At 43.6% G+C, this 24548-nt stretch overlaps 1 protein-coding gene across 4 annotated transcripts in view; it reads left to right on the top strand.

The window, feature by feature from the left end:
• ARIH2 (ariadne RBR E3 ubiquitin protein ligase 2) overlaps positions 1-24548 on the top strand; it is a 36664-nt gene that overhangs the window by 7183 nt on the left and 4933 nt on the right. For 2 of the 4 annotated variants that reach the window (XM_081184253.1, XM_081184254.1), the window contains exons 2-14: positions 2845-3191; positions 10595-10662; positions 12603-12666; positions 14636-14783; positions 15481-15602; positions 16571-16680; positions 18658-18775; positions 20182-20232; positions 20348-20369; positions 20586-20737; positions 21597-21740; positions 22240-22308; positions 24051-24134. In XM_081184253.1, the coding sequence (XP_081040379.1) occupies positions 2943-3191; positions 10595-10662; positions 12603-12666; positions 14636-14783; positions 15481-15602; positions 16571-16680; positions 18658-18775; positions 20182-20232; positions 20348-20369; positions 20586-20737; positions 21597-21740; positions 22240-22308; positions 24051-24134 (1401 nt within the window). In that variant the 5' untranslated portion in view covers positions 2845-2942. Of the gene's footprint in view, positions 1-1405; positions 1571-2181; positions 2295-2844; positions 3192-10594; positions 10663-12602; positions 12667-14635; positions 14784-15480; positions 15603-16570; positions 16681-18657; positions 18776-20181; positions 20233-20347; positions 20370-20585; positions 20738-21596; positions 21741-22239; positions 22309-24050; positions 24135-24548 lie in introns of those variants that run through there. The other 2 variants (XM_081184255.1, XM_081184256.1) reach the window with 2 other exon arrangements.

Below are 24548 nucleotides of genomic sequence, written 5' to 3'. Positions count from 1 at the left end.
CAGCAGGAGGCGCGGCCTCTCCTCGCCGCCGCCGCCCCGCCTCTCGCCGCCCGACTCGCCCGCCTCCCTCCAGGCATCTCGCGGCACACCAGCCGGTGTCTCACGGCACACTCGTGTGCCGCGGAACACCGGTTGGGAAACACTGGTTTAGAGAGTCTCTGGAAGCAATCATAAGGACATTTTCCTGGTCTAATTGAAATAGCTGATATTTATTTCCAAGTAAACATGCATAGAATCAGATTGTGTTTGATATTTGACTGTGTTTCCTGCAGCTAAACAGGTGATTTTTTTTATGGATGTTAACCAACTCTGAGGCTGGAGCTGAGTGTATACTCCACTAGACCAGTCTGAGAGAAGTGTAGTATTTAATTCTGGCCTATTGTATGCACCTTAATCAGTAATTCTGATTTACTTATTGTGTTGATCAGAAGATGTAAGTTGCAGCTTGCTAAAGCCGTGATTTGCTCATTTTGCTGATGAGCTCTTTAGAGAATGCTTCTAGTCATGGTTGCTAGCAGTAATCATATGTAAATAGACAAGTAAGTAAGTAAATATCGGTGTAGATAGAATTCTGCCGTTAGCTATTCTGATATCTCCTAAGGATTAGTGTGCTTTTAAATAGATAATATTAGGGGCTAAGTCTAGGTCTTCATTAGTTGCTTTGCTAATAATTTCCTGCCTTCTGAGCTTGGAATATTTGATGTGTTAATGTGATAACTTTTGGTGTGCTTATCTTTTAGTCCTTGGGCAAGAGGCAGGCATATCTCTCCATTTCACCATTCAGCTATTAATTCAGCCAGCTTGCTTTTCAGCTGTGAAGCAAGGGGATGGTGACACTTTAAAAGGTCATGGGAACCTGAGTTATGCACTGTCACTGCTTCTGCATAGAATTTAGTACCATTAGTTATACAGAGGTGCAATGTTTGCCAAGAAAGGTTATCATCCGGATGAGGCAAGTAAATGGCAGATGCGAAAGTTTGGGGAGGGTAAACTGGTAGTGGGCAGTGTGAAAAGGGGTGGTACTTTGCAGAAAAGTGACTTTTGGAAGCAGGCGGTAGAGAACAGTCGTTTGTGTACAGAACACCATGGAGAGGAGATGCAAAGAAAGTAAAATGAATTTTATTTGAACAGTTGTGAGATACTGGAATCCTTACGTATAGCAATATAGAAAGGTGGTATACAAATTAAAAGTGAAATTTTAAAAATGAAAAATAAATCCTGGGTCCAGCCCTGTGGTCAGATCCAGTTTCCCAATGCTGCATCAAACTGAAGTTCAGGCCATAGGGATAGGGGTGTAACCAGTCGACTTGGAAGCATGTGGACAACCTGTCCTGGGTAGAGTTGCCTTCCTCCTAAAGTACAAGCCATCTTTGACTGGTTGCCTTATCTCCTCTCAAGTAGGCATCAACAGGTTTTCAGCTTGGAGGAGCTCCTTGGAGTCTGCGTTTCTACTTGATGCACACTTGGCAGCTGTCATCAGGATTTCCTTATTCAGCTACACCAGCTCTGCCCCCTAGGAAGAGTCAGCCTGGCAAACTGTAATGGACTTGACACAGGGCTGTCTTTGAAGGCTCTTGAGGAACTTCGAGTACTCCAGCATGCAGTGGCTAGTTTGTTAACGAGATTGGGCCAAACGTGCCATATTGCACTGATTGTCAGTGAGCTGCACCACTTATTTTTGAAGCACTACTCAAAGTGGGTTAAACCACAGAGCCTAGGAATTGCCGATCAGAAGGTCTGCGGTTCGAATCCCCGCGACGGTCCCTGCTCCTGCCAACCTAGCAGTTCGAAAGCACGTCAAAGTGCAAGTAGATAAATAGGTACCGCTCCGACGGGAAGGTAAACGGCGTTTCTGTGCGCTGCTCTGGTTCACCAGAAGTGGCTTGGTCATGCTGGCCACATGACCCGGAAGCTGTACGCCGGCTCCCTCGGCCAATAAAGCAGGATGAGCGCCGCAACCCCAGAGTCGGTCACGACTGGACCTAATGGTCAGGGGTCCCTTTACCTTTACTCAAAGTGTTAATTTTGATCCATAAAGTTATGCGTACATGGCCTGAAGGAATGCTTTCTTCGTTGTGTTCTCGCCCCATTTTTGCAGACCTTTTGATGAGAGACAGTTGAGGGTGCTGCTACCATCAGACGCATGGCCCCCACTGTGCCTCTGGTCAGCCCTCTCCACTCCTTTAGAAGGATCAGAAGTGGAGTTAGGTTTAGAAGACCTTTAGAAGGACTTTTTGTCCTTTGTGAAATACTTTAATGAGAGCTGGAATACTGGAAACCCTTAACACTTCTAGGTGAGCAATTTGAATGTCTGCTGTTAAGATTTGTTATGTTTTGATTATTTTAAATTGGGCTCTTTGCATCTGTATGGTGTAGTGTACAGTTTTTAATTTTTGTAAGCTGATTTTCTCCCTCTGTTAGAAAACAAGGAACAGACTGAAACAAATAGAAATTAGCACAATTAAAACAGAAGATGGATATATTTCTGTGGCACTTTTCAGAGTACAAAGTCTGTTGCAGTTCTTTTCCCACTCAGATTTGCAGCAGCTGGAGCCCTGTGAGGTAGACTGAATAGGGGGAGTGAGGCATGGAGCAGGAATCTGAACATGACTCCTGAAGCGACCTGGGCATAGGAATAATAAGCATTCAGTGTCTTACAAAAAAAGTGGTCCGCCTTCATTGCGTATGAACATCGCTACTTACTGTTTTAACTTTCTTGAATTCCCGCCCTGCCCCCCATATGAATTCTGTTGTTCTTGTCAGGCTATTTGCAGGCATTTTGTGGGCATTAAACTTACTCATATATTTTCCTTTCCCCCACCCCTTCCCCTGCCCCAAATTTAGGAGGCAGAGAAGTCAAATGAAGTCAAAAGAGCGATAAGAGTTGTTGAAAAAGAAAACGGACGTTACTCTCCTGCTCTGCGGTTTGGCTGAGCACTAAGATGTCTGTGGACATGAACAGCCAGGGCTCAGACAGCAACGAAGAGGACTATGATCCAAACTGTGATGAGGAGGAAGAAGATGAAGAACCTGGGGACATTGAGGATTACTATGAGGGGGTGGCAAATGACGTGGAGCAACAGGGAGCAGATGCCTTTGACCCTGAGGAATATCAGTTTACCTGCCTGACTTACAAGGAATCGGAGAGTACCCTGAATGAGCACATGGTCAGCTTGGCCTCTGCATTAAAGGTGAGCAGCACTGTGGCATGCGATGAAGGTGCACCTTTAAGGCTGCAAAACGGACAAGGAAAACTTGAACCGCTTGGTCTGCCATCAGAGCTGTAAGTGAAACATGACCAAAACTGCTGTGGATCTGGGGTGGCTGTGTTTCCAGTTTCGCTTTGTGTGTGTGCCCCTTTTCACAGAGCACAAGTACTTTAATACTCGTGGGCACCAAATATGGCTGAACTCTCCTTTACTGACTTCCTAGTACTTAACACAGGCATAGGCAAACTCGGCCCTCCAGGTGTTTTGGGACTACAATTCCCATCATCCCTGACCACTGGTCCTGTTGGCTAGGGATGATGGGAGTTGTAGTCCCAAAACATCTGGAGTTTGCCTATGCCTGACTTAACACTTCTTGTTTAAAAAAGTTTCTAGTGCTCAGTGCTGTATATTTTTGTGGTGGTGTCTGTTCCAGGCTTAAGGTCAAATGGGATTTGGGGTAGGAGTTCTCTCCTTTTTAATCACTGTTCATACTGTGGCTCCCCTTTCTTCCCATGGTCTTTCAATGCTAATCTCCTTATGTGTAGTAACATCTTTGCAAATGCATCTCCTCTTCACTTGCCACTGCCGTTTAAGTCCTTTCTAAAATGACTGCTGTAAAATGCAGTATTGCAGTTGGTATAAACTCTGGTGAACTGCTGACATAATTATCTCTTTCATAGACCCCTTTCTTTTGCAAAGCATCTCAAAGGAGAAAGTCAATTGCACTTGTCCTAAGAGGATGAAATCTAGAATAAATAAGGCAAAGTGTTCTGCTGTGCTAGCTTGCATTAAGCAAAATGGTAGCTCTTGATCTGAGCTTCATTTTGGGTTGCTTAAGACTTCTCAGTGCAACTGGAAAGCACTGTATTTGTAATTCTTTGTTGCATCATAATTGGGTCTTACTTCTGCAATGCACATTTGGCCCCAGAAGTTATTGCAAAAGAGGAAGCCCAAGATGATATGCAAATAACTGAGGAGCTAAAATAGATTCCAAGTGAGTACATGGAGAAAAGACACATTAAAAGTTCCAGTTCAGCAATTTGATAATGTGTTGTGCATCTTAAGGAGAAATAATCATAGACTTCAGGAGAAGCAGACTGGGTCTCCTGAAATCCTATAATTACCATGACAAATGGATTGTTAGAGGTAGGCGCTGTTGCCTGCTGCTGTACCAGTGACTAATTGCTCCTGGGGGGGGGGGGGGGAGACAATTTCTATGTGTGTTGAAGGGAAGAGAACAATAATCTGTAAGTATTTGGTTAATACTGCTTGGGCAGTAGCCTTGATCTAGAAGCTTTCAAGCCCTTTTGCAGATGCTCAGAGACAAGTTCAATTTCTGAGCAGAAGCCAGCATTTGACACTTGGTGCAAGGCATCTGGCATAATCGTGACACATAGTAATGAACTGCCATGAACTTAAACCACTAACAAATCTTATCACCAAGAAAGTAATGCACAGAATAGGTTTCTGTTGCTCATCTTTTAACAGCACTATAGACACTTGAAACCTCACCTAATATTCACCAGGCTGAGTTATGAACCAAATGAAACTCTGGACACAATAAATTCTGTGAAGCTTAAAGGTAAAGGTACCCCTGCCATTAGGTCCAGTCGCGGACAACTCTGGGGTTGCGGTGCTCATCTCGCTCTATAGGCCGAGGGAGCCATCAAGACATAATTGAGAACGGCAGTCTTGTTCTGTATGCGCACATTAAGTGCCTGATGTTCCTGGAAAGGACGGTGGAGCTCTGAATTCTCTGAAGGTGTGCTAATAGATGCATGGCCCACTTCCACACTTAAAAGTTCATAGCTTCATTGTGGAATCTTACTTGCTCTTTAGAAGCTGTTTTTTTCAGGGGTCTCCTTCCTCAACTTTTGAACTGCCATCTAGATTTGACAGCAGAAATAACCTAGATTCTTAATTGGCATTGTGCTCTTCAAATGCATTGTCAAGCTGCATTCCCTTCGGCAGGAAAGAGGATATATTTCTCGGCTAAGCCAAGTTTGAGGCAATTCACGGCGAAGAAATCAAGCAGTTGTAACTCTGGGAATGGTTTTAGTGTGCTGCCTTGCTTTTCTCCAGCCTGCCAAAAAGAGGTGAAGGCAAAGCCTCTATTAATTGGAGTTGGTGCTTTTTAGCCAGGCTCACTTCCCATTTGGCTAAATGATATTCTGGATATCATTATATGAGCAGCCTCCACTGAACCCCGGGAGCCTTCTAATTACAAACGTGTCATGCTTTGCAATTACCGCTATGTCACCTTAGATACCTTGAGCAATTATTCTTAGCAGTGCTTAAACCGTGCTGTGATTATGGCCACCTAAACAGCTTTGATAATCCTGAGCTAATCCTTTTGTGACTGCTTCTAGTGTGTGGTGCTGCCAAATTGGTCCTTCAGAGACCTGCCTTGGTTGGCTGCTTTATTTGTCACGTTGGAAACAGGGTCTGCATCAGCATCTTGGCAGGTCTGGCCAACAGCTACCACCAATGCTTTGCTGCTGCTGCTGCTCAGTGCCCTCCCTATCTTTCTCTTTGCAGCGACAGAGCCAGCTCATTATTCCCCCCAACACTGCATCCCAATTCCTTTTGCTTCCCCCCCACCCCTCTTACTTAAAGCTTTTTCTGCCTCTTCCTCATAACATGGACTCTGAGAAAAGGCCAAATAAGTGAGGTGTTCTGGGATAGGTGACCACAAGAATGTTTACTTGGGGACTAGGAAGACTTTTTAACCTGGAACTTTTAAAACGCAGAATGCAGAGCCCAGGGAAGGCAGCAGGAGAGAAGGTCGATGGTCACCCAAGCTCTGCACACGAGAGCCAGGCTTCCCTCACAAGCAGTGAGCACACATTGGAGCTGGAGACACTGTGTTTCACTATACCTTTTAGGCAGAAATCAAGTTAGATAAACTTGCTTAAGGGTCCTTGTTGAGTTGGCCTCCCCTAAGGTCAACAATTAAGGTAAAGGTAAAGGGACCCCTGACCATTAGGTCCAGTCACGACCGACTCTGGGGTTGCGGCGTTCATCTCGCTTTATTGGCCGAGGGAGCCGGCGTACAGCTTCCGGTTCATGTGGCCACCATGACTAAGCTGCTTCTGGCAAACCAGAGCAGTGCACGGAAACACTGTTTACCTTCCTGCCAGAGGGGTACCTATTTATCTACTTGCACTTTGACGTGCTTTCGAACTGCTAGGTTGGCAGGAGCAGGGACCGAGCAGTGGGAGCTCACCCCGTCACGGGGATTCAAACCGCAGACCTTCTGATTGGCAAGTCCTAGGCTCTGTGGTTTAACCCACAACACCACCCGCGTCCCTCAAGGTCAACAATTATCCTTGTTCTAACATTTAAAAGAGATCTGTTCTTTCCTTTTTCCATTATCTTAGTCCTTGTTTTGGTATGCTGTCATCACTCTGCATAAAGAAAAAATTAATGTCTCGTAAGGCAAAGTATCAGGATGTCTGGTCTGTTTCCTTGGCAAGCCTGAATATAGTGCTATCGGGAAGACCTGAGCCTCTTCCTGGGGGGTCACCACTTACCCGGCAATCTTGCGTAGCTATATTTGCACAAAGGCTACTTTGATACCTTTCACTTCCTTCTTGTTTGACTGGGGAAATGAGCCACAAGTGTACAGAGGCAGTTCAAAATCCATCCTACTTCTCTTTTGATTTATGGAACCCTAAGGCTTGTGGATTTGCAAGAAGTAAAAATCTTGTCTCACAGCAGTTGGATCTTGGCAACATGTGGCGAGCGGGGGAAGCCCAGGAACATATTTTTTGACAAACCTGGGAATTTAACTTGATTTTATGGCTAGGCTAGGTAATGGAGTATTGATAACTGTGTAACACAGTTTCCAGCGGGGTAGCTATTTTTGTATCTTGCATCACTACCATAACAGTCTTATGGCACCTTTAAAGTCTAGGGGAGAGATCAGAAGGCAGTGGATGCAAGTTCTTCCCCTGTAGCTTCCACAACTGGCTCTGAGCATCTCTACAGAGCATGTTTGGGGAGCTGCAGGAGGGAAAGGAAGGGGAAGTCCTCCATGCACAAGCAGAATGCCAAACTTAGACTGTATTGCCCTAGCTTTTGTTATGGCACAAGCTTTCTTACACACACATGGCTGGGGTTTTTTGTAGTGGAATGCAGAAAATGACAGACTGTGTTAATTATGTTATTAATGGCCGCCATTCACAGAAAGCAGCGTTTAACAACAGGCATCTTGGCATTGGTAAGCCAATTAACACATGCAGTGTGGTTTCAGTCCACAAGTGACAGGGCTGAACCTCTTGATGTGCTGAATTCAGTAGTCTCTCTTTTTTGGGGATAAATATTTATTAAAGTTTTCACAATATTACAAAAAGAAAAAGAAAAAGGGAAAAATACAAAATAAAAAGCAGTTAAAAACAATTCCAACTTTTTGTCACTTATCTTTCATTTACTTGTTTCCCATACCTCCTCATACCTCCCTTTTTTGTATTCCAGTTCAGTTTATTAGTTCAGCAATTCCTTTCCCTCATTATTTTATCCTGATCTTTAATCTGAATATATTGTAGCATTAAATTTTTACCTGTTAAAAATCCAATATTTTTTTTCATATTCTTTTATACCATTACAGCTAGAAACCACTTAACCTCAATCCGACATCATTCTAACATTCATTAATTTTGCAATATTTCTGTAAATAGTCTTTAAATTTCTTCCAATCTTCTTTCACCGTCTCTTCCCCCTGGTCTCAAATTCTACCAGTCATTTCTGCCAGTTCCATGTAGTCAATCACTTTCATCTGCCATGAATTCAGTAGTCTCACATTGCAGTTTCCTTCTGAAGTTCCTTTGTTCAAGGCTGGTCACCTTAAAGTTGGTGACATTATAGCATCCAGGGAAATGTTCCGCTGCTGGGTTTAAAAAAAAATAAATCCATTTCTGTTTAAAGATTTGTGCCTATTCATGCTTTTACATAAAGTGGCCTGGTTGCCCTACATAGAATGCAGAGGGGCATTGTCGGCAGTTGACATATTTCATGTCATTTTAATTTTATTTATTAAATTTATATTCTGCCCTTCCTCCCGAAGAAGCCCAGGGCAGTAAACAGATCCACAATTAAAAAACTAAAGCATTCAGAAACAAACACATATTTTTCCTGCTGTGTGTCAAGTTAGGGCGTACAATTACATTAAATACATACACTTCAAAGGCAGCAGACCTTTTGTGCATGAAGCAAAACAGGACAGAATGGACCTATGATTGAATGCCGATGAAACTGAAATGAGAACCCATCTCTACTCTGAATTAATAGGCTGATGAGCATTTGTGCACAAGTGGTCAAACTGCAGAAATGGTTGTCACGCTGACATTTAATTTGTTCCATGACGTATGGACTTGGGTTCAGAAGGAGCGTAAGCAGCAGCTGGAGTAAAAGCATCTCCATCCCTGTTTGTTGAGACCAAGTGGTCACTTCATTTTTTGCATTTTTACTATAGTACTATACTCAAATATGGTTTACAACCCATAGAAATAGGCTGTACTGCCTTTAAAGTTTTTTTTAATACTGTTGTGATGTTTTGTGAGAGGGTGATGTAAATACTTCCATAAGTTAAAATTATAAAATTGCATTTTATTTATTTGTTTGTTTAATATCCCACCTTTCTTCCAGGGCAGGACTCAAAAGCAAGGCAGCTCACAGCATACATTAGTTTAAAACCAGGCACAACTAAAAACATGCAAGAAATATAAATGTTTAAAAGCAGGTAAATAAGTAACCCTGCATAATAAAATACATAATACAGATGTTGCCATCTTTTTTAACAATTCAGAATCGATCTAAAAACAAGCAAAAAAATTTTTGTCATTCACTTATAAATAGTATTTGCATATATTTTGTTGATTTTATCCTCTAACAAGAAAACAAAGCCACCTGCTGTCAACTGCAAGAAACCCAAGACAACCTCAGCAAAAATATCATGCACAAATGCCACGGAAGCCATGCAAAAAGTGCAACTTCTGAATCCCTCCCTATGGAACCTGTCTGCACAACAGCACCCAAACCACCAGACTAAGACATTTCTATTTACCCAGACTTTTGGTAGTTAAGGTAGCCTCTAGGGTGGGGTAGGACCTGTTCTAACTTATTGTGCTGTTGCTTGAGCATTTTAGGAGTTTTGTTATTGGAGATTGTGTTTAAAAATTTCCAGCTTTTGCAGACTTCCGGAGGCGGCGCGAACGGCAATGGCGGTCTCCTTCGCTCTGTGATATATTTTGTATAAAGCAACTGACAAATGGTGATAGTAGTAGTAGTAGTAGTAGTAGTAGTAGTAGTAGTAGTAGTAATAATAATAATAAACCAACACATGTCCAGTTGCTCATCTTTATTGCTGCCCTTTTCCCACATAGTCAACAGTTTGCAAGTTAATCTCTAGTTTTGAATTGTGAATTGCTGTTGATAGTGGTTACAATTTAAAAAAGTATTTTCATACCAATGGGTTGTATTAAATGGAGTAATTTTTAGTTACTCATTCTTCTGAATGTCACAACATCCAGAGAAACCGGGCGGAATGGCTTTGAGCATGAAATTGAGGTGCAAGTTGTGGGGTGCTTTTCTGTAAGGAGACTGAGGAACTAAAAGACGCCACAGTGACGTTTCTCAGGGCCCTGTTCCTGTTTCAGTGCATGAGGAAGAACCTGAAGAAGCAAAAACTTCTTCCATTGCCTATTAATTCCTGCTAATCAGTTTTGCAGGCACCTACCTCCTATGAGAGGAGCTGGGTCCCAAATCTGTGCAGATGCAACCCTGCAGGTACACTTTGATATGAAGCCTGTTTAAAAACACCCATTACAAAGTACTTAATTCTCCCTTGAATGTCACTTGAATAATGGAGTCTTGGGCAGAGCTATTAAGTTAGCTTGGCACGGTCAACCTTACGAAATGCTTTCTTCAGCTTGCATAATTCTTCCAATATTTCAGTTATCAAATCTGGAGTAAGGAGCTTTCACTAGTGCAGGATTTCCCAAACTTGGGTTTCCAGCTGTTTTTGGACTACAACTCCCATCATCCCTAGCTAGCAGGATCGGTTGTCAGGAATGATGGGAACTGTAGTCCACAATCAGCTGGAGACCCAAGTTTGGGAAACCTTGTGCTAATGGGACCCGTTAGTTGAATCCTGCCCATGCTTTTGTTTTTGGTCTTGAGACATAAGTAGAAAACTAAGTAACATGGTGGCTAAGGGGAAGAACATTTGAGAGGGGTAGATATTTGCTTTTCCTCGGGAATGTTGGTACCATTGTGAAAATACAAATTGGCCTTGTTTTGTAGATATGGGCGGTAGATATGTCCTTTCACAGGGATGTTTGACACGTTAATTTAATCTGGTTTCTCCCCTTCCTTTTCTTCTTTAGGTGTCCCATGCAGTTGCTAAGCTTGTATTAGTTAGCTTCCACTGGCAAATCTCAGAAATTTTGGAAAGGTAAGCACGTCTTCAAGCTGTGGAGCATCATTACTGTGGTTTTCTTTTCACTGCCCTTGGAGTATCATATTTTCTTTTTCTTTGAGCTGTTTCCAGAGTTGCAATCCTACGAACACTTGGTATTGCACACTGGGGTTTAATTTTCAAGCAAGCAGATGTTGGCTACTTTGAAAATTGACAAAAGGAATAATGATCCATGGCTGATGAAGAATATGGTTCATTGGCCGGCCTTGGTTTGGACAAAAAACAAGGGGTACACATGTAGGCTGAAGCAAAAAAATCAAAAATGTGCACAAAAACGCTGATTTGAAAATTTTATGTGAATAGTAGTATCTAGCATAAAACACCCATTTCCAAATATATCCTTCATCAGTGTATATACATTTTGCTGTAAGGCCAAACAACAAAACAATTAACATCTGTTCAATATACCGCCTATAAACATTTTAAAACCATAAGGCCCTGCTGATATAAATAATAAATTTCATTAATACAATAAAAGTTATATAAAAATACTCCAAAAGCTACTACAGCCATAATATAATCACTTCAGCTAATAAAGCACATAAATAATTGTTGCATACCAATCTTATGATCATACAAGCCTCACTGAAACAAAAAAAAACTTTCCTGGTGCCCTGATCTTAATGCTAAATCCTTTTGTATCTCAAGCTATACTTCTACACAAATTTAATTGGTTGCAACTCTGTCTGTTTTTGCGTATTAGCATTTAATGCTGAATACACTACTACAGTGGTACCTTGGGTTAAGTACTTAATTCGTTCCGGAGGTCTGTACTTAACCTGAAACTGTTCTTAACCTGAAGCACCACTTTAGTTAATGGGGCCTCACGCTGCCGCCGTGCTGCCGAAGCACGATTTCTGTTCTCAACCTGAAGCAAAGTTCTTAACCTGAAGCACTATTTCTGGGTTAGCGGAGTCTGTAACCTGAAGCGTATGTAACCTGAAGCGTTGCCGAAGCACGATTTCTGTTCTCAACCTGAAGCAAAGTTCTTAACCTGAAGCACTATTTCTGGGTTAGCGGAGTCTGTAACCTGAAGCATATGTAACCTGAAGCGTATGTAACCCGAGGTACCACTGTATTCACATAAATTGAATTTTTCAAATCAGCCTTTTCATGCATAGCCTTGGTTTGGGACAGGATTTCCCCCCAACCTTATACTTTGTTTATCATAATGACCTGCCTTCCTTGGTGGCTGTGATGCTGAATAAAATTATGAATGTAATAATAATAATAATAATAAAATATTTATACCCCGCCCTCCCCAGCCAGAGCCGGGCTCAGGGCAGCTAACTCCAATAAAATCACAGTAAAAACAATAAGGGGGAAAACAAAAAAAACCCCAATTTAAAATACAAGTTAAAATACAATTTAAAATGCAGCCTCATTTTAAAAGTAGCCGATAAATCAAGACCATAAGGGGAGGGAAACATAATAGTCAGACTGAGTCCAAACCAAGCCAGGCGGAACAGCTCTGTCCTGCAGGCCCTGCGGAAAGATGTCAAGTCCCGCTGGGCCCTAGTCTCTTGTGACAGAGCATTCCACCAAGTCGGGGCCAGTACTGAAAAGGCCCTGGCCCTAGTTGAGACCAAGCTAACCACCTTGTGACCTGGGACCTCCAAAATGTTGTCATTTGTAGACCTTAAGGCCCTCCGCGGGGCAAAACAGGAGAGGCGGTCCCGTAGGTACGTGGGTCCTAGGCCGCATAGGGCTTTAAAGGTCAAAACCAGCACCTTAAACCTGACCCTGTACTCCACCGGGAGCCAGTGCAGTTGGTAAAGCATTGGATGAACGTGATCCCGTGGCAAGGACCCCGTAAGGAGCCTGGCTGCGGCATTCTGCTGAAATATGTAGCTCTTGTTTCATCAGCTCTGCAGCTATGGTTCTGTGTTGATCTGAAGTTTTAACTCTTCCTTCAGGCACAAGTCCAATTCTGTCCAGTTGCTAGTGGAAGCACGAGTTCAGCCTGCCTCATCCAAACACGTGAGTAACGGACTGTTCCGGCATGCTTGATGCTAAAACTCCTTGTATAGTTCCCCAGAGACTAGCTCTTGCCTCCTTGCCTGCTCTCTGCTGGCTCATGCAGTGCTGCTCTTGTGGGTTCAGTAATAAAATTCTGGCATAAAGCTATGATCCTGACCTTTTGGATCTGGTCGGATCTGTCAGATTTTGCCGCAGAAAACAGTCAAATGCACTTCATCTGCCGGTTGTTGTACAGCAGTGGTGGCCAGGATCTGTAGGGTTTAATCTGCATAGTAAAGGATTAGTTCTCTGTTGTTATCATCATCAGTTCTTGAAAGTTACCCTGAACTGTGTTGTTTTAAGAGTATGGCTAACCAAGCTACTAGCTCTGGAAAGAGGTTGCTTTTCACTTTCAAGAAGAAAGGTCTTGTGTATCCAGAAAGCTCTCTGTGATTAGGAAAAACCTGGCCTAGTTGACTTGGAAAATGGATTAGATAAGCTTCTGGTTTGTAGATTTAACCTTTTTTACAAGTGCGGTTGGGACATTTGCACATCTTGGGGAATTCTGTGAGCAGAAAGTTACCTCTCTTGTGCTCTAAACAGGATGTGCAAGTTGGAGGGTTCTTTTGAGCTACATTCCAAACCATAAATGCGTTTGTTGGCAATGTATATAATTGCCCTGAGATCAAAACCAGCCTCGCTGCCCTACTGTCTCACAGAAAGTACCCAATACTGTGCTGAGCAGCTTGCTCAGCTCTTCACTATCCGAAAGATCAGGCCTTGTATTGCTTTTCCCCTTTTACTTGAAATATATTTAGTTGCTCTCAACATGTCTTACCCTGTAGAGATGGGGGGGGGACCTGTGAACCTGCATAGGTTGCTGGACTACAACTCCCATCATCCCTGAACATTGTCTGTGCTGGCTGGAGTCGATGGGAGCTGAAGTCCAAAATCAGGGAGGGCCAAAGGTTCCCCAACCCTGATGTAGAGCAATATATATTTTTTAAGAACAGGGTGGTATATAGTTGTTGCAATAGCTGATCTATTGCCCACTTGCTACCCTGCAGTATTGATGTAGTTAAGGTAACTGCTGAAAACTGCAAATCCAGAGACTCTTGAGAGGAACAGCTTCTTTTGCCATTGGCAGATAAGTGGGCCTAACTTGTACAAGTGTCTCCACAGATCACAATTAGATTCTATGTACTTAAGCTCACTTAACATACATTGCTGTCAATAAAAGTGTATCAATATGTAGAACCCCATGTATATTATCCAGTGCTGGAGACCTGTTAACAACAAAATATAACTGGGCACAAAGTGTCTCAAACTTGAGCTGGAGATGTGTGGCTAATAAACATGCATTTAATATAGGCCACATAACTTTAATGAATGAGTTGTCAAATGAATGAGTTGGTGGCTCTGTTGATATGCTTGTTTACAACTGTTTCTCCACTGTTTTTATCTGATCCAATTATCACTGCTGCAATATTCACTCTTTGATGATCAAGTCTGAGTTTGAGGATTAGCTAATAAAGGAATACCCCCTTCTAATCATTCTTGCTGCTGATTTATTCTGTAATATGAGCAACGTAAAGAAATGGCTCCCTCTTTGATCTGACCACAGAGTGAAACCTAGTTTGTCCTCCTCCCTGATTTTAATCCATCCTCCCATTTGGCCAAGCCCTTGGGGGATAGCTGTTAAATTGATTCTGAAAAGAACAGCGAGAAGCAGTTGTCAGAAGCTCAAAGTGACATGTGAACAGCATAAATTAAATGGGTGCAGTAATCTACAAGCCAGCGAAGTCTGAATGCATCCCAAGAAACTACAATGTGTTGCATTGCATTCTATTCTTGCTACCAGTTCCCACGTAGGATGAAACGAGAGAAACTCACGTCGCAACCCATCCAGGCTGTTTGTGCAAACTGCAGTTTGGGCTCTTGTCAGTAATTTTAGCTTTCTCTCCCTCCCTTCCCCCTTTTCAAATCCCAGGCCATGGTACATTCCTCCCAGCACTGTGCGGTGTGTATGCAGTTTGTCCGAAAGGAAAACTTGTTGTCTCTGGCTTGTCAGCACCAGTTCTGCCGCAGCTGCTGGGAGCAGCACTGTACAGTTCTCGTCAAGGATGGAGTCGGAGTTGGTGAGTTCAGAGCAATGTACCCCTCCTGTACCCCTTCACGTATCTCTTACCACCTATCTTCTTTCACCTTTAAAATCTTTTCATAATCTTACTTGAGCAGAGGTGGGGAGCCTGTGACCCTCCAATCCCCGATACATGGAGTGTGGTTGATCCAATGCCTTAAGTTGCATTTATGTTTTTCACCCCATCAGTTACAGAACTTGTTGTGGGACATCGGTCAGTCCCACGCAGCCTTTTCTGTAACTTCCTGATCTCCACCCACAGATTCAGTCATACAGTCAACTGTCTCAGTCTTCTCTGTTCTCTTGGTTCAATACTTCTGGTGACAGAGAGAGAGAGAGAGAGAGAGAGAGAGAGAGAGAGAATATAAACATAAGCCAGTATGGTGTAGTGGTTAAGAGCGGTAGTCTCATAATCTGGTGAACCGGGTTTGCTTCCCCGCTCCTCCACATGCAGCTGCTGGGTGACCTTGGGCTAGTCACACTTCTCTGAAGTCTCTCAGCCTCACTCACCTCACAGAGTGTTTGTTGTGGGGGAGGAAGGGAAAGGAGAATGTTAGTCACTTTGAGACTCCTTCGGCTAGTGATAAAGCGGGATATCAAATCCAAACTCTTCTTCTTCAGCATCATCTTCTTTGTCGCTGGTGACACAGTAATGAGGTCGTCACATGCAATAGCTCCTCTGGCTTTTTAAACAGGTGTCTCCTGCATGGCTCAGGACTGCCTGCTCCGGACTCCAGAAGATTTTGTGTTTCCATTGCTACCTAGCGAGGAGCTGAAAGACAAATACAGACGCTACCTCTTCAGGGATTACATTGAGGTATTGTTTGTTGTTTTACCATCAGGGTGTTCTGTGTGTTCTTCATTGCCATGGAAATGCACATACTGTGGTACCTCGGGTTAAGAACTTAATTTGTTCTGGAGGTCCGTTCTTAACCTGAAACCGTTCTTAACCTGAGGTACCACTTTAGCTAATGGGGCCTCCTGCTGCTGCCGCCACAGCTGCACAATTTATGTTCTCATCCTGAAGCAAAGTTCTTAACCTGAGGTACTATTTCTGGGTTAGCAGAGTGTGTAACCTGAAGCATCTGTAACCCGAGGTATCACTGTAATACATTTCTGTGAATTAGCATCATTTCATTAAAACTCATTGTCCTCTATCCTGACAGATTCACTTAGCTGCCAAATGCTCCATTTTTACTCAATCACTATAAAATATAAAGTTATCCAATCTCTTTATTTTATCAAGGCTTCCTTATATTTTTAAAAAATTCCTTGTTTTTTTCTTAAAAAAAAACCAAGCCACTGATGTACATGAAAAAAGCAAATACAGTGGATCTATACCCCTACAAGAGATTTAAATACTATTTCTTGATTATTTCTTCCACTTGATAAAGAGAAGAATTGCAGTTGTTTAAATCAGTTTAATTTCTTGAATGAATTTACAACTGACCTGAAGGGATGCTATATAAACAACTGTAGCAAGAAATGTGGGCATAATATCAGTTTCATAAAGCAGTTAGAAGAAAACAGTGTAAATATAATGTATGGATCAGACTGGCTGCCAGGGCACATTAAAAAGCTTTTTATCTTTCTTGGAAGTCTGCAGGAAAATTTTCCATCCTTTTTTTCCACAAGGATAACAAGGACCTACATTGGGTCTTCCATAGGTTAGATTTCCAGTATGATATGATTGACCTTTTTACACATGATAAATCAGAAGTAATGGTTCTTTCCCTCTCAGCTGGGCCAGTTTCTAATACATGCTTGTGGTTGGTTTCTTTGCAGAGCCATTTCCAGCTGCAGCTCTGTCCCGGCGCAGACTGCCCTATGGTCATACAGGTACAGGAGCCCAAAGCTCGCAGAGTGCAGTGCAATCGATGCAATGAAGTTTTCTGGTAAGAAAATTAAACTTGAGTTGTGAGCAGAGGACAGCAAGGCATGAGTTTTCCTTAGTCAAGGGACCGGAATAGTCCAGAGAGGGAGACTTGAAAAAAGCTGCTTAGGCCATCCAATGCAAAGTATATGAAAATAAAACTTGGTGAGATCAAATTACCCATGCCAAATTGCTTCTCCAGTCGAGCTTTGGAAGTGTCCCTCGTGGCTGAAGAAGCTTGCAAACACAGCTATACACAGCTACCTCTAAGGCAGAATTCTCAATGGCTGGCCAGATTGATGTATTAGGGATACGGGAAACTGCCTTACACCAAGTTGGACCAGTGGTCCTTCTAACTCTTGTTATTGTTGACACTGGCCGGCAGCGGCTCTCCAGAATGGAGTCCTCCTCAGCCCTCCCTGCAGATCCGTGGATCGAACCTGGATCCATTTTCATGCCAAGTTCGTGCTCTGCCACTGAGCTACAGACAATCCCCATTAAAGTTGTGAGCGTTGAATGAACATCCAAAGGAGATGCTACAACAGGTGTATGGACCTTTTCTCGGCTCGAGGGCCACATTCCCTCATGGTAAACCTCTTGGGCAGGGCCAGGAGCAAAAGTGGGTGTGTCTCCTGTCTTTTGTACCACATTGACTACGTTCCAGCCCCCAAAAGTCCACACATCTTGTCAGCCTCCATCCAGACAAGCGGGAGGCATTATGGCAGCTCAGTAACACACTGTACGCAGGCAAAAGCACTCAGAGAAGCCATGGAGCCAGGGCTGCTGAGGGGTGTAACCTGGGAGAGTCTTGAGGACCAGGCAGGGCTGTGTTTGGTTCTCCAGGTCAGAGGTTCCCCACTCCTCTGCTACAGTAGAAATAATTTGCCAGGAGTGCTTATTGGCTATTCACAATCAAGCCTCCCTGATTGGATGGCACAGTCTTCAAATAACCTATCCTAAGTGAACTGTCACCAGAGGGATGGAAGAAGAGTAGGGAGAAGAAGTGCTTATAAGGACTTTGAGGAAGACAGCAGTACTTTACTACAATACAGTCGTACCTTGGATCCCAAATGCCTTGTTTCTTGGACGTTTTGGCTCCCAAGCGCCGCAAACCTGGAAGTGAGTGTTCCGGTTTGAGAACGTTCTTTGGAACCCAAATGTCCGACGGGGCTTCTGTGGCTTCTGATTGGCTGCAGGAGCTTCCTGCAGCCAATCAGAAGCAGCGCTTTGGTTTCCGAACGTTTTGGAAGTCGAACGGACTTCCAGAACGGATTCCGTTTGACTTCCAAGTTACGACTGTACGTAGTGACAAATAGGTAAGGCTGTGAATACACTGCAGAAAAAAAACAGAACACTGCCGTCAGAGGATGGAGTAGGGGTGAAAGGACTTCTGCTAGTGCGACAGGGCTTCCCTCCCCCCCCCAAAAAAAAATTCCTTGTTGGGGGCTGCAGGTGAACCCCTTGAACAATGCACAGAGTGAAGCGAGGTGGAATTGTTTCATCTGGCAAGCTGAAACGCTTGCACAGACTATATGATTGCCATAGCGCTGCAATGAATTCCTCCCACTGTTTTTTTCTAATTGGTCAGGGTGGAGTGTGTGCATGGAGTGAGGAGGGTCATTGTAGCCCTAAATGTCTGGCTCCTCGAAATTTCACTCAGCCCTTCCCCAGAGCTTACATGATACATGATACTGCTCACATAACCTGCCCCAAGCTTACCTTGGCATAAACAAGAGCTAAAAATGTATTTTGAGTTTGGATTGCTTCATTTTTTTAAACTGAGATTTGCAAGATGCTAAGTTTTGTTGCAGTACCAAATACAGGTCTTTCATGGGATGTGTTTGCATGCACCCTACCAGGAGTCTGAACAGTGCTTATGCAGCATTACAGAGAAAACATAACACTGTGTACGAGTCCCTTCTCTGCTACTTTTTTTTTTTTTGGGGTTGCATGCAATATGATTTCTGGAAAGTGGACATGCCTTTCTCTTTGTTTTAAGTTTCAAGTGTCGGCAGATGTACCATGCTCCCACAGATTGTGCCACCATTCGAAAATGGCTTACCAAGTGTGCAGATGACTCTGAAACAGCCAACTATATCAGTGCTCACACTAAAGATGTAAGTGTGTGTGTGTGGGAGTGACCTTTCCGTTTATAACTTTGCTCCTTTTGAGGTTTTTTCGGTGGGGGGTTGCAGCCAGCTGCTCTTACATGCTAGATGTTTGTTTATAGTTTTCTCTGTTTTCAAACCAGTTTCTATAGCTAATGTTCGCTGTGTTCTAAACAGAGAATGTTGAGTATAGAACATTTTGCCCCCTATCTAGTGCTGTCCCTTCTTTCATTCTCATCTCCATCTCCTCCTAATACATGACTCCCCAGTGCCCACCAAGCAGACTAAAGGCACAGTTACACAAAATGGAAAGAAGGTGAAAGGGGTGGGTGGGAAGTATTGGTCTAAGCTTCCTCTTGGCCTACCTGATGCCTATCACTTCGATCTCCCAGAAAGGAGAACCAGATCTTATTTATGTTTTTCAGATCACACCAGAGAGGAGTTAGACAAGTTAGAACAGGGTTTTCCAAACTTCGGTCGCCACCTATTTTTGGACTACAGTTCCCACCATCCCAGATCACTGGTCCTGCTAGCTAGGGATGATGGGAGTTGTAGTCAAACAACAGCTGGAGACCCAGGTTTGAGAAACCCTGAACCCTAGAAGAAAGGAAGTGTGAGCAGAAGGTAAAAGTAATCTGAAGGCATTTTAATTTTAGTGTTGGTGAAGAATGTGCAAAGTGAATCGAATGTAGTCTATCCATTGCTCCATCTAGCCATGTAGCATATAACATAACTGTCAGTAGGTCTCCAAAGTCTCAGGCGGAAGTTTTCCCTAGCATGGATCTGTGGCTTCTTTAACTGGAGATTCCAAGACTCAAACCCTAGTAAAGGTAAAGGGACCCCTGACCATTAGGTCCAGTTGTGGCTGACTCTTGGGTTATGGCGCTCATCTCGCTTTATTGGCCGAGGGAGCTAGCATATAGCTTCCGGGTCATGTGGCCAGCATGACTAAGACGCTTCTGGCGAACCAGAGCAGCGCACGGAAACGCCGTTTACCTTCCCGCCAGAGCAGTACCTATTTACTTGCACTTTGACCTGCTTTCGAACAGCTAGGCTGGCAGGAGCAGGGACCAAGCAACGGGAGCTCACCCCGTCGCGGGGATTCGAACCGCCGACCTTCTGATCGGCAATTCCTAGGCTCTGTGGTTTAACCCACAGCGCCACCTGCGTCCCTCAAACCCTAATACCTACATGCAAAGCTTGGTGTAAGGCAGCTTCCTATGTTCCCAAGAAGAACAAGACTGAAATATAATAGCGTCCAAGCAAAGAGAGGGGAAAGAGATTGACGACATAGGCAGGCCTAAGAATTCTTGCGCGAGAGAGGAATATGAAGAGTTGTCAAAGACCAAACTCCTGATTGTTGAAACACATGGGACAATCTAAGGTGTGTTCTCTCTTTTCCTCTCTCCCTCCAGTGTCCCAAGTGCAATATCTGTATTGAAAAGAATGGAGGCTGCAATCACATGGTGAGTAGATTGTGGACAAGATCAGAAATCCTATACTGCTTAATTTTAGGCGAAATCTTTGCCTGCTTCTTATTAATGCCTTCTCCCCCCCCCCCCACCTTTCTCTCTCCTCCAGCAATGCTCCAAATGCAAACATGGTAAGTAGACAGCACCAGGTATTTTGTGTTAAAGTCGGGGGAAATGTGTATCCTTCTGATTTGGATACTATCCCACACTAGCTCTTCTAGTTAATGTGCAAGCTCTTTGGTAGCATCTTTGCCCCTTAGAGGGAGAGGTGTCGATCTTGTTCCTCAAAGAAGCATTGCTTTATCTATTGCCTTGGGCAATAACATTTCCTCTCCTGTCCTCTGCAGACTTCTGCTGGATGTGTCTAGGGGATTGGAAGACTCACGGCAGCGAGTACTACGAATGCAGTCGGTACAAAGAGAATCCTGATATTGTAAACCAGAGTCAGCAAGCACAGGCCAGGGAGGCCCTTAAGAAGTACTTGTTCTATTTTGAAAGGGTAGGAGACATCTCCTTGGCTGGAGCTAACCGTAGCCTTTTTCATGAGCCCCACCTTCTGCAAAGGGCAATGCTGATGATGATTGTGAGAAAGCCCTCATTGAACAAAGCATTCTGTAGCCACAGATCAAGATCATTCCTCATGGTTATTCTTCCAGAAGCAAGCTCCTTTTCAGTGATAATCTCTGCCAGTCCTGTAATGAGAGTGCTCTTTCCTTGAGCAAGCCAAGAGCAATAGGCTGCTTTAAATTTTCTGGTGCTGAACTGTGCTCTGCAGTCGAATCTTCCTACGAGTGTACAGTTTGCCTTCTGTAAATCTGCGTAACTCTGCACCAAAACTGCTTAAAGCTGCTTCTTGGCTTGTAATTCTTAATCCCTATATAATAAACTATCTGCATTGTGTAAACACCTAGATTGTCCCCTCCAAAATACATTATGGAAATAAGATTTTTGCATATATGTGTGTGTTCCACATAACATATTAAAAAAAAGAGCATATATGAAAAACCTTGCTTTCTTCAGACAATGCTTCAGGAAGCTTTCCTATTTAAAACATGGCAAAACCTTGCTCCAGTTTGATATTGCTGCAGATTTGAAGTGGGAATGCTAATGTGAATGGAATTGTCTTAGCTCTTCTGGAGTCACTTACCGAAAGATAATGTGGTAATATTTTTTTAGAAAGCAGCAAGGATATGTTTGCTTTCTGGTACATCTTGCCTTTTCCGAAGGAGGGGCTTTGCATTCTAAGGTGCTTCTGTGCAGTCTTTTCCAATGCGTTGCTGTGGCCTGCTGTTTCACAGCCTGTCTTTTCCTCCCCTTTCTTCTCCTTCGTCGTCTTACACCTTACACCATTTTCACAGTGGGAAAACCACAACAAGAGCTTACAGCTGGAGGCACAGACATACCAGCGAATTCAAGAGAAGATACAAGAAAGGGTGATGAACAACTTGGGAACGTGGATAGACTGGCAGTATCTACAGAATGCAGCAAAGCTGCTAGCTAAGGTGGGTGTGCCTAGCTGTTAATTGTAAGATGCTTTCTACTGTGTGCAGAAAGACGATGGGGTGGGGAGGGTGGGCAATGGAACCTGCCGGTCTTAAACTGTGTTGATTGTGAGGGCTTAAATAGTAATCAGGTGCCTGGCATCAACTGCAAGCTGCTGTATTTTAATATTCTGTTGGAAACTGCCCAGAGTGGCTGGGGAAACCCAGCCAGATGGGCGGGGTATAAATAAATTATTATTATTATTATTATTATTATTATTATTATTATTATTATTATTACTACTACTACTACTACTACTATTACTACTGTCTGCTCGCCGTGTTGCATGATGGCACTGTATATCGCACATTGGGCGGGTTTAGCTGCTAAAGGTGGGCACAGTCTCCACAGAACTGACAAATGGGCGTCTCCGACATTTGGAAGACACACAGACAACTTTTGTGCAGGCACACGACATTAAAAAAAATCTGCCTTCCTTTCATTCTCTTTTCATTGTAGTGTCGTTACACGCTGCAGTACACATATCCATATGCCTACTACATGGAGTCTGGCCCCAGAAAGAAACTGGTAAGACCTGTGGCTCTGTGTTTAATGGTCACCTAAATTTCTTGCAGGACTGAGCTGGGAAATGTCAGGCCTCCTGCCAATAGCTGGTAACAGTCCAGAGTCACGTTATGGGAACTGCAACTGCAGTAGCTCAGCGGGTTCTGACTGCAGGGCTGGCATGGAAGACCACCTGGGTACCACATGTAAACCACTGTTGAGTTCTACAGAGGAAGAACAGTACAGAATGTAATAGATTAAGTAGTGTCTGCTTAATTACTTAGTGAGTTGTTAGCTACCGTATGCTTTTGACAGCAGTGGTGGGATATACAGTTTTAAAACTATATAGATCAAACCCACTTTCCATGGTTATTTTTATTTACAGGGAGATGACTCGCTAATTCATATTCTTCCTAGTCACTGTTTAAGCTTCCTAGTTTTGTATTCTCCTCTTCTTCAGAGTTGCATAGCTGCTTCTGTCAGCTGCTTTGCTTTTGTTTTGTAAGGAGGGGGATGCAAAACAAACCACATTTGGCAAGTAAAAGATGAGTCAATGTGCTATTTAAGCTTTGTTTGTTAATCTTCCCAATTTTACCAATTTGGAAAAGCAACGGAGACTTCTAAAGGGGGCAGGGTGTTCTGTGCTGGTGGAGATGCTGTGCCACTTCAGAATGGGGATGGGGAAAGGTGGCAGCAAGGTAAGGGGAGCTCCAGGTTGGTGGCAGTGGCAGCCCCAGTAGCTGCCACTCTGCAGCTCCATCAAAGCACCGCTGCCACAGCCCTATAGGAAACCTTAAATTACTAGCACATCTTATGTAGCTGTCGAATAAGAGCCGTCCTCATTTTGAACAGCCTTCAGCGCTTGATTGGTTCTTACATCATTGCAGTCTTAACTTACAAAAGTCTTACACCCTCTGTGTGGGGCTACCTTTGAAGGTGACCCGGAAACTACAACTAATCCAGAATGTGGCAGCTAGACTGGTGAATGGGAGTGGCCGCCGAGGCCATATAACACCGGTCTTGAAAGACCTACACTGGCTCCCAGTGCGTTTCCGAGCACAGTTCAAAGTGTTGGTGCTGACCTTTAAAGCCCTAAATGGCCTCAGCCCAGTATACCTGAAGGAGTGTTCTGCCCGGACACTGAGGTCCAGCTCTGAGGGCCTTTTGACAGTTCACTCACTGCGAGATGTGAGGTTGCAGGGAACCAGGCAGAGGGCCTTCTTAGTAGTGGCAGCCACCCTGTGGAATGCCTTCCCATCAGGTGTCAAAGAAATAAACAACTATCTGATGTTTAGAAGACATGTGAAGGCAGCCCTGTTTAGGGAAGTTTTTAATGACTGATATTTTAATGTATTTTTAATCTTTTGTTGGAAGCCGCACAGAGTGGCTGGGGAAACCCAGCCAAATGGGCGGGGCATAAATAAATTGTTGTTGTTGTTGTTGTTCCTGGATTCTGTCATCTATGTAACCATTGATTAATATCCCTCAGATTATACATAGGAAGCTCTGAACTGGAAACTTGCCCAGCTTTGAATCCATAAGCTTTCTGGTGCTCTTGTACTGTTGCACATCAGAAAGTGCGAAATACTGTGTTGTTGTGACTTTGCATCTATTGAACGTGCTTCAGTTTTTGCTTGTTGCATTTCATGCTTTTCAGAAGCGCCTCCTGGCGTGAATGGTAATAGCAGATGTAGGGTAGAATGAGGATGATAAGAAGCTGCTGTTCCTGTATCTCTTTTCCTCAACAATCTGTTTCATGTTTTCAGTTTGAATACCAACAGGCTCAGCTGGAAGCGGAAATAGAAAACCTCTCATGGAAGGTGGAGAGAGCAGATAGTTATGACAGAGGGGTGAGTAAACAAGCCTTGTTCTACCTCCTGCCACCTCATCTTCTCATCCCAGGAGCTCATTACGTGCACAGAAGGGCTTAAAGAAATCCTATAAGGAAGTAGAGGAATTGGCATTGGACTGGAGGAGATGGCACTCCAGATCCCTTGACGTCATTTTTCTTGCCACCTGGAGGTTCTGTACAGTTAGCGGAAAATGCCCACATATTTTTGGATCGATCTTGGCAACTGAGATAGGCACAACCTAGAGCAGGGGTCAGCAAACTTTTTCAGCAGGGGGCCAGTCCACTGTCCCTCAGACCTTGTGGGGGGCCAGACTATATGGCCAGACTATATTTTTTGGGGGGGGGAATGAACAAATTCCTATGCCCCACAAATAAGCCAGAGATGCATTTTAAATAAAAGTACACATTCTAC

This window comes from Podarcis bocagei (assembly GCF_964188305.1).
Source record: "Podarcis bocagei genome assembly, chromosome: 2".
NCBI lineage: Eukaryota > Metazoa > Chordata > Lepidosauria > Squamata > Lacertidae > Podarcis > Podarcis bocagei.
The sequence above is the reverse complement of the archived record's forward strand: the minus strand, read 5'-3'. Positions and strand labels throughout refer to the sequence as shown.